At 40.0% G+C, this 12,256-nt stretch overlaps 2 protein-coding genes across 6 annotated transcripts in view; one reads left to right on the top strand and one right to left on the bottom strand.

The window, feature by feature from the left end:
• The window catches only part of PGBDF (plakoglobin binding and degradation factor), an 84,421-nt gene that overhangs the window by 15,656 nt on the left and 56,509 nt on the right, over positions 1 to 12,256 (top strand). For 3 of the 5 annotated variants that reach the window (XR_015259330.1, XR_015259326.1, XM_086754349.1), the window contains exon 2: positions 10,842 to 11,010. The exons of the other annotated variants lie outside the window; for them this stretch is intronic. The gene's annotated coding sequence lies outside the window, so the exon portion shown is untranslated. The remainder of the gene's footprint in view (positions 1 to 10,841; positions 11,011 to 12,256) is intronic. 5 annotated transcript variants of the gene reach the window in all.
• The window catches only part of LOC104475461 (vesicle-associated membrane protein 2), a 49,890-nt gene continuing 43,527 nt past the window's right edge, over positions 5,894 to 12,256 (bottom strand). The window contains exons 3-5 of the mRNA XM_086754351.1: positions 10,325 to 10,483; positions 8,538 to 8,589; positions 5,894 to 6,385 (exon numbers count right to left, since the gene is read on the bottom strand). Of these exons, the coding sequence (XP_086610477.1) occupies positions 6,369 to 6,385; positions 8,538 to 8,589; positions 10,325 to 10,483 (228 nt within the window). The 3' untranslated portion in view covers positions 5,894 to 6,368. The remainder of the gene's footprint in view (positions 6,386 to 8,537; positions 8,590 to 10,324; positions 10,484 to 12,256) is intronic.

Raw genomic sequence — 12,256 nt, 5'->3', positions numbered from 1 at the left:
AGAGTTGGGGCTGTTCAGCCTGGAGAAGAGAAGGCTCTGGGGAGACCTTATAGCGGCCTTCCAGTACCTAAAGGGGGCCTACAGGAAAGCTGGAGAGGGACTTTTGAGAAGGGCCTGTAGTGATAGGACGAGAGGTTATGGCTTTAAACTGAGAGTAGATTTAGATGATATATAAGGAAGAAATTCTTCAGTATGAGGGTAGTGAGGCACTGTAACAGGTTGCCCAGAGAAGGTGTGGATGCCCCATCCCTGGAAGCGTTCAAGGCCTGATTGGACAGGGCTTTGAACAACCTGGTCTAGTGGAAGGTGTCCCTGCCCAAGGCAGGGGTGTTGGAACTAGATAGTCTTTAGGGTTCCTTCCAAATCAAACCATTCGATAATGCCTGGGAGTCAACTCAGAGGGCAGCAGAACAACCTTAGCCCAAATATGCTATATTCCAAATACACTACACTCCAAAAACACAAAGGCTTTCCAAGAGAACGAAGAGAGACTTAAAGAATAGTGGAGATACCAGACACTGTAAGAAGAGCTAAAGAATTGAGAAGCTTTTGTCATAATGATATTTGTTGTTCTCTATAATATTTTATCTTTGAGAAAAAGTACTTTGCCCTTTTAAACTTATGGCACATGGCTCCTTTGGTTGAGTAGTGTTACGTATGAACCACGAGGCTGTATTCATGTTTTAAACCAGTGGAGGTTATGATTTTTGCTTTGGAGAGTTAGCAGATGTGATACAGTCATGACAGAATGAGGTTACTGCAAAAATGACTCATTGTTGAATAATCAAGTGTTTACTCCACCAAAACTGCATGTAACCGGACTGCCACAGTTTTTCTGCTTTATTGTTAAATGTAGCTTTTAAATGTCAGTGCATTAGGAAGAAAGGTAAACTCCTTGGGTGGCTCGGATCTCTTTTTATGCATGTGTTGAAAGGCAGTCTTCTGGTTCTCAATGGAGGGAAAAAAGCTACGAAGCACATCAATGGAGACATTAATGAAATAAGGAAGGGAAATTAGCTGAAGAGGAAAACAAAACCTTTTCCTGAAGCAGAATAGAGAAGTGTTTCTGAAGGAGACCAGATGAAGGAAGAACAATTGGTGTGAGGTTCTGGTTTGCCTGTTTCATACATCCCAATTCCTCCTGAAAATAACGTCACCATCTGAGAAATCATCAGCCAATCATTTGTCTAGATACAATTAATTTTTTTCAAACTACATGCTTCAGCTTTTTTTTTGTTTTGGTTTTAAAGAAGGTAATTTGAGGGTGCTTGTGTGTTCTCTTGCATGAAGAAACACATGCTCAAATGTATCTTGTCTAGCAAGAGGGACCTAAATCAGGTGAGAGGAATAACTGGCTGGAAGAGCATCTGACTCTTCTGACTACACAGAGAGCCCAAAGGTTATGATCTGTTATGGGTCTAAAGTTCAGGTCAGGACTTGAATCCAGACCAAAGAGACTTTGGTCTCTTTGAGGCCTTTCTCCAATACTCACTGTGTATGTTGAGAGCAAGCCGAGTGCCTTATATGGCTACTGGGTTAGCCTTCTTCCCTGTTCAAAGGGTAGGAGAAGCAGGTTTGAGATCTAAATCCTGGATCACACCCAAGTGCTCTCTAGTTTCTTTGCAAAGGTCTAGCACCAATATGTGCAATCAAGGTGCGGTCAGAAAAAAAAATATAAAAAAAAATACATACACCCACTAGGTGGATAACCTCCCATAGAATAGGGAAGAACTGACTCTGCAAAAGCATGAAAGAGTAACATCTTCTAAAAGTTCCTGAAGTTTGAGTCTCCCCTGGTAAATGCACTTCTGAGAAGCAGACATCACCATTTTACAGGTATGCTCTAACACAGATGTCAAGTCATGAATTTGCTCTTAGGAGCTAAAATCCACTGTATTCAGACAAGAAATAGTTCAGCTGTTCATAAAGTTAAGTTATGTAAAGTCGTGTCGGAAGAGCAGTGACAGAAATGAGACACAGAAACAAGTCAAAAGGTCTTGCTACTCAGACAAAAACATAGCAGATAGTGGCTGTTCTAATTAATTCCCTGAACAATTAATAATGTCCTGTTCTTCCATCATTGTGAGTGTTAAAAGTGCAGATCACTAAAAATAAAAAAACCAAGAATTTTACTTGCCTGGGGCTAACCTCATGCAGGTTCCAATAGAATTAAAGTGCCAGCTTTAAACATTAAACTGACTATATTTCCAAATTGCTTCTTGCCTTACAGACCCCTGGGTTACATTCAAAATCTTCATCAGATTCTCCTCTCCTCCTTCTAATAATATTGGATTACAGTGGATTGACTGTGCTGTTACATAATGTTGTCAAGTGAAAATCAGGTCAAGTGTCCCTGTCTGGGCTTCCACGCTACTTGCTCCTGCAAGTTCTGTGTACCAATTTTTTAGGTTTAAAGCCACATTTATGTTATTGCAAGGTGAGCTAAATTAGAAGGAAGGTGGTGTAATGCGCAAGCAAGACCTTACTGGCCTGCGGACTGCGGATGCAAGTAACACTTCTTGAACCTCAGAAGCTGATATGCACTCATTGGCAAGCCGAACAGCAGCTGTGGTACAAGCACAGACCAGCTCCTAACCTATGCTGTTTCTGAATGGCATGTCATACTAGCATCCTAGCTGTACAGCTGTAGCCCAGAAATCAGAGGAAGAGTAAGCACTTTGTATAAAGATTGAATAGGCAAGTCTCAAACAATGTCTAAATAGCTAAAGCTATCAAAATCCTTGCTTCCAGCCAGAGAAGTCTTCAGTTCAGTCCCCAAGATGGCAGTCAGAAAGCAATCAGCCTTGCAGTTTCCTGAGGGTTTGCTGGGGAGTGGGTAAAAGGGGGCACCAGCCCAAGCCTAGGCAGTAGTTAGTGAAGAGTAGGAGCTGAAATTCTACCCAGTAACTGAAATTCTAATCAGTGCTTACTAAACAAGTGTGAGTTAACCTTTTTCATGGGAAATTTACTATTACAAGTAGGCGGTTGTAACTGCGTGGATATTTTAAATGCAGAGGCAATGAGTGGAAAGCCATCAATCCTGGCTTCAACACAAATAAGATCTCCACCTGTGTTTATATAGATTGTCCTCTTTACCAGTCTACATACAGGTGATGGTGTTGTGCAATCTAGGACCCTGAACAGTCCTATGTTACCATATTCCACTTTCAGAAGAATTAACCTTCTGCAGAAGCAGTTTGACTTTGGGTTTGTACATCAGGGAAGGACGTACTTGTTCATGCTTCCTGGGCTGAATAAGAAATGTTGCATGGCTTATTTTAGCAACTGCAACCAACCAGAACAGCACAACTAGCAAATGTTGACCATTCATGAGCACACTACATGCAAACAACTTAAAAGAGTTAAACACATTAATTTAGTATATTTCTTTAGCATACAGGAGGAAATTGTCTCTTCACAAACATTTTACAACCCGCCAGAGGCTAGGTTTCTTGACTAAACTCTTCCTTGCAAATTTTCACCAATATTTAGCAGTCATCCCCATTAGTTGCCGTTTTGAGGAAGAATGAGTACACATTCCACAACCAGTAGTTTCTCTTCTCCACTTTCCCCTAAAGCACCCACTTTGGTTATTAACTGGCCTGAGATACATTAGAATCATAGAATCATAGAATGGTTAGGGTTGGAAGGGACCTTCAATGGTCATCTAGTCCAATCCCCCTGCAAGAAGCAGGGACATCCCTGACTAGATCAGGTTGCTCAGAGCCTCATCCAGCCTGGCCTTGAACGTTTCCAGGGATGGGGCCTCCACCACCTTTCTGCGCAACCTGTTCCAGTGTTCTATAACTCGCATTGTAAAAAATTTTTTCCTAATTTCTAATCTAAATCTACACCCCTCTATTTTAAAACCATTACCCCTCGTCCTATTGCAACAGGCCCTACTAAACAGCCTTTCCCCATCTTTCTTGTAGGCCCCCTTGAGGTACTGGAAGACCGCTATCAGGTCTCCCCGGAGCCTCCTCTTCTCCAGGCTGAACAGCCCCAACTCTCTCAGCCTGTCCTCACAGGAGAGGTGCTCCAGCCCTTTTATCATCTTCATGGCACTCATTAGCTATGAGGATGTAAGCTTTGCATCCTTATAGCAATTTCATTAGAGTTTCATTTGGAAACTGTGCATCCTCGTAGCTAGAGGATTCAAACCCTTAGATGTGTACTTGCAGCTGTGTCAGCGAAGTACCCAGTTCAGACTCTCACAGGAGAAGCAACTGTCTACATCAAGGATCTGTATCAGCATATAACCTTAGTGACTGTACCATCTCTGGTGAAAGCTATCTTCATCTCATGAGTCCTTTCAGCATTCCCGTAGAGAAGCCCTGTGAGAATCAAGCCATGCTCAACATGGGTACGGGTGGCAGAGTCTCACTCTTAGGAGATAATTCTTTCGTATCAGCTAGTCAAATATCTTAGTAGTTTTAAAAGGGTCCTGAAGTTGGACAACGTATTCCTTTTCCAGCAGAGGTTCAATTATACATAGCATTCAGTTGTGGCACTTCATGGAATCAGGCCCTTAATGATAGCAGTTTTCTGCCTGGCCAATGAGAATTTTAGAGTTATGAACTCACTCAGCTGAAGGACTAAAGTAAACAGGGCATACCAGGAAGTCCAGTAGCACATTAGTAATTTTGAAAGTTAATTTTCATTAAGACTGTGGCCACCTACTACTTAATGTGAATATGATGTAATAAATATATAAGGAAAAAAATGCAACTGGAACCTTTCAACTGATTGTTGCTTATTCTTTCTGCAAAATTCTACTTTAGTACAATTTGTGTATACATCCTTTGCAACAAACTGGTCTGGGTCTCTGGGGTTTTTTTAATCTAAGACCATATCAAGAGAGATGATCCACAGTGGGAATACTTACACAACTATTATGATAATTTCTATGCCCAAATTAAATTGCAGACAAAAAAAAAAAACAACACAATTTGAAATTCTGAAGGAGTGATGCTAAAAAGAGCCTTCCAGAATTTCCTGGCTCAAAACTTGATAATTCATTTTCAGTTTGGTTAACTATGATTAAACTATTCAGTGTTTAAAAAGGAAAAAATAAGGAATTCAACATTTGGGAGAAACCCAAAGCATACAAGAACTTTCTCTCAAACTGCAATACATAATTTCTCTTAGTTACATCAAATGTTAGTTTAAACTAATAGAGTATGAAAAATATCTCAGCTAAGCACTTTACAAAGACGACACTATAGTTTATGTACTATACACACGCACACAAATTAAATTAAATTTTTAAAAAGCCTATTAACACCACCACTTTGGAACAGTGTTTCTCTGCCTTCCTCTTCTCCAACAAAGCTTTCCTAGGCACCTTTCCCTTTCTCAGCCTCTCTCTACTGTTCTCTCTATTTACTCATACAACCTTCTTCCTGATTTTTGAACGGTCCTCACAGGACATTTCTGCAAAATGGTGCAGTTTGCTTCCCACAGATGTGCTGGGAAGGCACAGACATCACCAAAGTTATTCTTGTGCTTTTAGTTAGGACCATAAGTATTGGGGATTGGCATTCAAGAGAGTTCCATAAAGTCTGACAAACAGTGCCTTGATTTTTTAGCAAGAGTCTGTATCTTGGTCATTTATGATGTTTGTATTACCATTTTTGCTTTGCACTTGGCTTTTTCAAGATTGTGGTAGCTTTTTTGGTTGTCATACAGTTTTCTTTCTGGCTTTCATATTGAGGCCATCCTGGTTGTACAGAACAACCCATAAGGAAAAAATTAAATCCATAAAAGATGATAATCCAGTCCTATTTATTTTCTGCAGGCAATGTTTTTAGACTTGGGTACCACAACTAATCTCAAAAAATCTGTGTTTGGTTGTCTAAGTTGAAATAATATATCTTACATGAATATTTGTAGGTACTACTCTCTTCAGTGGGAGCGGCAGACACTTACTACCTCAAAAAGTTACATCTGATAGTGGATTTTGCCATCCAACTTTAGGTACTCAGATTGAGAATTTTGTCCCTAATGTTTCTGTAAGCTTAGGTTTGGGTCCAATCCACCTGACAGTGTTCCTTTAAGCAGGAGCTTCCCCATAGCTGATTCTGAGATGTTTAGGATGCTTTTCATATACTACAGTTTCTGAAGGTCAGTGCGTACATATTTTAAGAAACAGTGATAAGACAGTGTATGGAATTACTTGGCAGTATTTAGCTGGTACAGTTTCTTGTGAAAACAACGGAATTCCAAAACACACCACACTGAATGCTTATGGGTTATTACAAGCAAAAATCCCAAGACACTGGGAATTAAAAAGCGGAGTTCAACAAAGGAACACTGATATTGTTGGTTGATATGAACAAAGTTGTGCCAAGTCTTCCTTCTTCGCTTTTTCAAGTGGAGAAATAAACTGGGGGGGAAAAAAAAAAAAAAAAAAAAAAAAAAGACATAAACCAATAGTTATCACAGAGCTACTCTTGTGCTTTATCTCACAGAAGTGTGTCCTATCAGAGGATGGCAACACCTTTAGCACATCTTTGTTGAAAGAGCATGACATGTCTTGCACACAGGGTACCTTCCTAGCTGCAATGGGGATGCTCCTTCTATGTCAAAAGGAGTTTGGAGGGGGAACTGCTGGGAAAGCAGGGGAGACTGTGGCTTGAAGGATGGAAAGGGCAAGGACCCATGGTGATGTCAGCAGCCATCCCCAGCTCCAGCAGCACCTGCAGGTCCATATATTGTAACTCTTCCTTCAGTAGGAAGTCAGCCTGCTTTTCCAGGATCCCACTAGCAGGTTGGTAGGAAGCCTGGCTTCCGCCACTTCACCACCCATGGAAGCTTGTTGCTGTGAGGAGCTACCCAATTTTCTGCACCTATAGTCAGCCCTGTATGGAGGGTATGATCTCGTTCCCATTCAAATCAGTGACCAGAGAAGCCATGCAGCCCTTGTCTGCGACAGCACTGCAATGCTTGACATTAAAAGGATTTAAACATATACTTAAAAGCTACTGTAAATAAATACATAATTGAGTTGAAGCTGCAACCTTTAGGCAGCTAATTGCAGAAGGATCAAACAGACTGAAAAAATAATTTAAGATCCAGAGCTTAAACAAATTAAATCTCACTAAACTTGCACTCGATCTCACTATGGTGAGCCATGACCTGGGTTTGATGATGTGACACTCAAGTTCGTGATTAAATACCCTAAACCCAACCTAAGCCATGTCAAACCTGCTATTTCTGTTTCCAAACTTTCCAGGACAGGCATCCAACATGGAATGTTATTACTTATATATAATTTCAGCCTTAACTTCTAAGGAGAAATTATGAGCTATCTTGTCTGCTTTTTACTTTCTTGTTAAGATACACATAATGCTCAATGATGCATATATACACAGCAGTCAGTTCAATGGCTGCACATTTGTCTTCCCAGGTTGCTGCACTAGACCGCAGAACAAAGGCTTATCTTTCCCTTGAAGCCAGTTGCCTTGAGTACCCAGTTAATACAGTTAATTAATATCTAGCTATTTCCCATGCTTGTTGTATCACTGTTACGAAACCCTAGAATTATTCTGGGTCACTCTGGTGCCAGCATTCATAAGACCAATAAACTACCACATGTATCTCAATCCATTTAGTCATGTTTACAGGTGATTCTGTAAGCCCTCTTTACAGAAGCAACAGAGGAAAATGGAAACAAGCTGAATACAAGGCATGTAATTTGAGAGCTGGGAATTAATTCACATCCACAGTCTAGCCCTCCTGGTGAATCTCTTCTGGGTTACTAGCTGGATTGTCTAACTCAAGAAATCTCCCTTTTAGGAGTTAATGCCATATTACAGTTATGTCACATAATGGCTGTTGCTAACACAGAGGTTACATAAATAAAATGTTCAGTTCCTGTCACTACAAGATCCCTGGATCCTAACCAGCGTGACTGCTATTATTCATTCATGTGCTATCCTTTCTATAACAAATGTGGGGAATGAGATGATCTTTCAAGACAAGAAATCAGTAAGACTTTGAGCCATCTTTTAACATTATTTAAGTATTCAAGATGCCAAGGCATTTTCAGAAGCAGCAACATCTTAAATTCCAGCTGATTTGGTGGGAACTAGGCACCCACATACTTTTAAAAAATTTGTCAGATGCCCATTTCCTGTGGGCTTTCACCCTCTGTTTATAAGCATGAGGTAATTCAAGCATTACTGTTCTCACTAGAAAACACTAGGACTATGGCAGTGGTTGTAATGAAGATATCTGAAACTGCATGAAAAATTATATAAACATGAAAAGGAAAAGTCTTTAATCCTAGGGAAAGTTATGTAACATGCTAATGTAAAATACATTAAATGTCAACAAATTCTACCCATATAAGTGTTCAGGCAGTTTGTAGTAATTCTCACTATAACAGCATGACACTAGAGGGGAATTTCACAAATCATTCATTTTAAATATCTTATATCCTTTTTTTTTTGTTTTGTTTTGTTTTTTAATACATCAGCACTTCTAAGTCACAGAGCTATTGAAATCATAAACGAAAGAGAAAATGAATTACTCACTTATAATTATAATGAGAATGACTGCGCATACTACACCAAGGATGATCATCATCTATAAAAAGAAAGTTATGAGAAAAAAAAGAAAAAGTCAGGTTTTCACATGAAAGACATTAACTCCTCAAGTTTTTTGCTTTTTCGTTAGTAGCTCATTCCTTGCACTTTTAATTCTTGCAAAGACTCACTGCAACAGATTTCTTAAGGCCCTAAATTTCATGTCAATTTTAGGAACAGCTGATCACTAGCAGTACACATAGCCTCTTGTCAAAGCTAGCAAGTTCTTGCCCATCAGCTAAGATGCAGCAACCAACCTTATCCATTTCCCGCAGTAAAGAAAAATTAAACTTCTGAAGTCTGTTCCCACAAGAACAGATAGATCAGAGTCAATTGTGCAGAGACGATACCAGCACTGACTTGTGTGGGGTACAGGCCCTCACATGAGACTGGCTGAATGCTAATGAGGCTACCAGAGATGCTGAAGTCCAATTCCCATCATTACCCCAGTGAGAATGGAAAGACTGAAAAACAACAAACATGGACATGTCAAATCAAGGCCTTTGTTCCTCCTAACATAGGTCTGGAGGACACAGCCAGCCATTAGCTTACAGGAGATTTGTTTCTTTTCCCCTGCCTTCCAGCATTTGGGAGCCAGAGGAAGGACAGGGGAATTCTATTTGTCAGGGTAAAGCAGAAGGGGACAATGAAGAAAGAGAGTGAGGCTAAGTTTGAAGGTCTAGTGCAGTGCAGGTCATGGTGGCGACTGCAGTCAGCATGGCTGAATCTAATTCAAAATCTGTGTAGGTAGCTCCCAAAAGCCCTGCTTCCTGCACTGTCACACAAAGCAACTAGGTAACAGCTAGAAAAGACCCAGAGGAACTGCTCAGTTGAGTTTCTAACCTACATCCACTTTCTGGAGTGCCTGTGTGTGTAGTTTACCCAGAATGTTTTGTCTTGCTTTACATTTCATAGCACTGTGGACTGAAGAGACAAATCAGGCAGCAGACTGGTCACAGATACATATGGTACTCTCCTTTGGGAACAAGTGGTTTTATTTAGGTGGACATGAACTGTCAGCAGCAAAGGTGGTATTGAAGAGAAATGGAAATGAAGCTGAACTTTTGGCAATAGTGTTCGTGTGTTGGTGGTGCATGAGTAGAAAGAAGCAAAGATATGGGTTCTTATATGAATAAGAGGAGCTGAAGTTTCTGGGTCCAGGAAACACAAATCTTGGAGGAGGCTTGTTGGAAAGGATGAGACTTTGAAGATGGCAGAGCAGAGAAGTGGTTGATTAAAGTCCTGCTCTATCCTAGTCTGCCCCCCTTCCTTTAAAAGAGACTCACTTCTCCAGGAGCTTGTGGAACCAAGTATTTTTTTGTAGTTTACCATCCTAAAGAAAGATCAAGAGGCTGATGATCTCCTACCAGGAAAAAGCTTATTTTCTCCCACTACTAGTATTCACTGCACCTGTTCAGATTTTGTGGTCCCCACAAGGAACTGACATGAATTAACCTAGAATGCTCTCCCATCCCTATCTGCAGGCACTGACTGAAGTATCAAAATTTGTATCTACATTTTATATAGTGCAGAAATTATCTTAACAATAGGTTCTGGTAAAGATCAAAGCTGCTTGACTTATTATCCTGGAGCCTAGAGGGAAAGGCATCTCTTTCTCCCCTTGACAAGAAAAGATGCCACTTAGAGATACCATCCTGCAAGCAAAGTCCCATTAAATGCAAGTAAAAGTAATATCTGCCATGAAATTATTCTTAACAAGAATTTATACTCCATACCTTGCAATTCTTCCACCAGTATTTTCTCTTCAGTTTGGCCGCACTGGTTTCAAACTGTGAGGCACCTGCTTGCAATGCATCTGCCCGGTTGTCAAGCTCTGATAGCTTCTGGTCTCTTTCTAGCACCTTGTCCACATTCATTCTCATGATGTCTACCACCTGCAAAGGCACAGCCTCACATTAGATTTCACACACAGTGAAGCCAAAGGTCACTCGTATGTTCTCACTCGAGAATATCACATATTGTACTGAAACCAGCCATTTGCCATTATGGTATGTGATGGCAGCTACCTGGATAGTGCCTCAAAAACCATGTCTGTGGAAACGGACACAGTGAGAACAAGATTAACATAGCTATACTGTGGACATGTGTTCAGTCATCACTAAGACCAAGCCATGACTTTCCTTATATATTTAATACAATTTCCTTACCTGAACTACAGAAATTGGCTAGATAAGGGCCACTCTAAAGGGAACTGTATGCATTTCCTGACCAGGGAATTTACTCCTTCTGCAGATCTTTCTCAGACAAGATGACTTCCCAGCCATAATTTGAAGTCCCACTTGAAAGTGGAGGAGAAGAAAATTTTACCTGGGAAAATTCAGCATGAAGTGTAGCAAGGAACTCATGCCACCTCATTGCACACCTCAGCGAAAAAAAAATGTACATAGCCCATACACAATAGGTAAGGCTCATTCATGCATATGTTTTATACATTGAGTTAGAGGAAAATCCTCTTCTAGCAAGCCAGTTCTCTAAATAGAAATCCTGTACGAATTCATCACTAATGTAAACGTTAGACATTATACCAATCTCAGTAAAGTTCTGTCCACTCATTCTAGCAGTGAATATGGTTGCTGGTCTGTTACTTCTCATACTGTGTAATAAGGAAGTCCATATTTTTTGTATTTAATATAATTTAATTATTACCTGCAAAAACCTAGAGTTATTAAATAAATACATTCTTTAAATACAGTGAGATGAAACTGGTAGTGAAAGAATCCTTGAAAGGACTGGCATAGGGTTATGCTGTTTCAAAACGCTGAAGGTGTGTTTCACTTGTCCACCAAACCTAAGCCAAAATCAAATGTTTTGGTCAACATGGATATTCTTACTTGATTTTCCAAACTAAAACCTTCCAAGCATTTCACTTCATAACAAATTCTTTTTACAGTTTGTTTTTATTTCTCAGCTAGTATTTAGCTAAATTTTGTCTTGGCACAATGCTTTGTAATAAGAATTTTAAACTATCTGAAAATACCAAAACAAAGTACTGTAACATTTCCTACCCATTCTCTCCTTTTTTTTTTTTTTTACACAGAACTATTTATGGAATTTAACCTGACTGCAGTGAACACTTGTCCAGATGAGACTGCATTTTTGTCAAATAAATAAATGTTTTTCTGGACTAAAACCAAGAGCTGGGCCTTAGAAAACAAGCTCTGGAATGCCTAGACAAATCAGAGGGAAAAACCCAACACAGATATAACCGAAATACTATATCAGCATTGATATAGCATTAAAAATGTCAGTCATTTTACTAAGACCAAAAATTTTCTCTTATGCAAAGTCGCAATCGTGTTGCTGAGTTTTGGGTTTGGGTCTGAAGTGTGCAGAACAGCACTTGGAGGAGTATAGCCACAGGAGTGTAGTGCTGTGGTGTTTGGTGCCACCTACAGATTACTTTCCCACAAGACATGAAAGAAAATAACCAAGAAAGATCTAGTAAGAAGGTCAGAGCAATGCGTAACAGATCAGATCTTTAAGTGCTACAGACCAGTTTCACCCTAGTGACTTCACAGTACTGAAAGCCCAATGGCGTTTTTTTCCCTTGGCTATTCTTATACTGGGATTTCCGTATCAGACAAGGATTTGCTGACCATGTGCTCTCCACTCAAAACCCACACCAAGCTTAGCCTCCCTCTCAAATT

This window comes from Chlamydotis macqueenii, chromosome 9 (genome assembly GCF_036417535.1).
Source record: "Chlamydotis macqueenii isolate bChlMac1 chromosome 9, bChlMac1.mat, whole genome shotgun sequence".
NCBI classification, from domain to species: Eukaryota; Metazoa; Chordata; class Aves; order Otidiformes; family Otididae; genus Chlamydotis; species Chlamydotis macqueenii.
The sequence above is the reverse complement of the archived record's forward strand: the minus strand, read 5'-3'. Positions and strand labels throughout refer to the sequence as shown.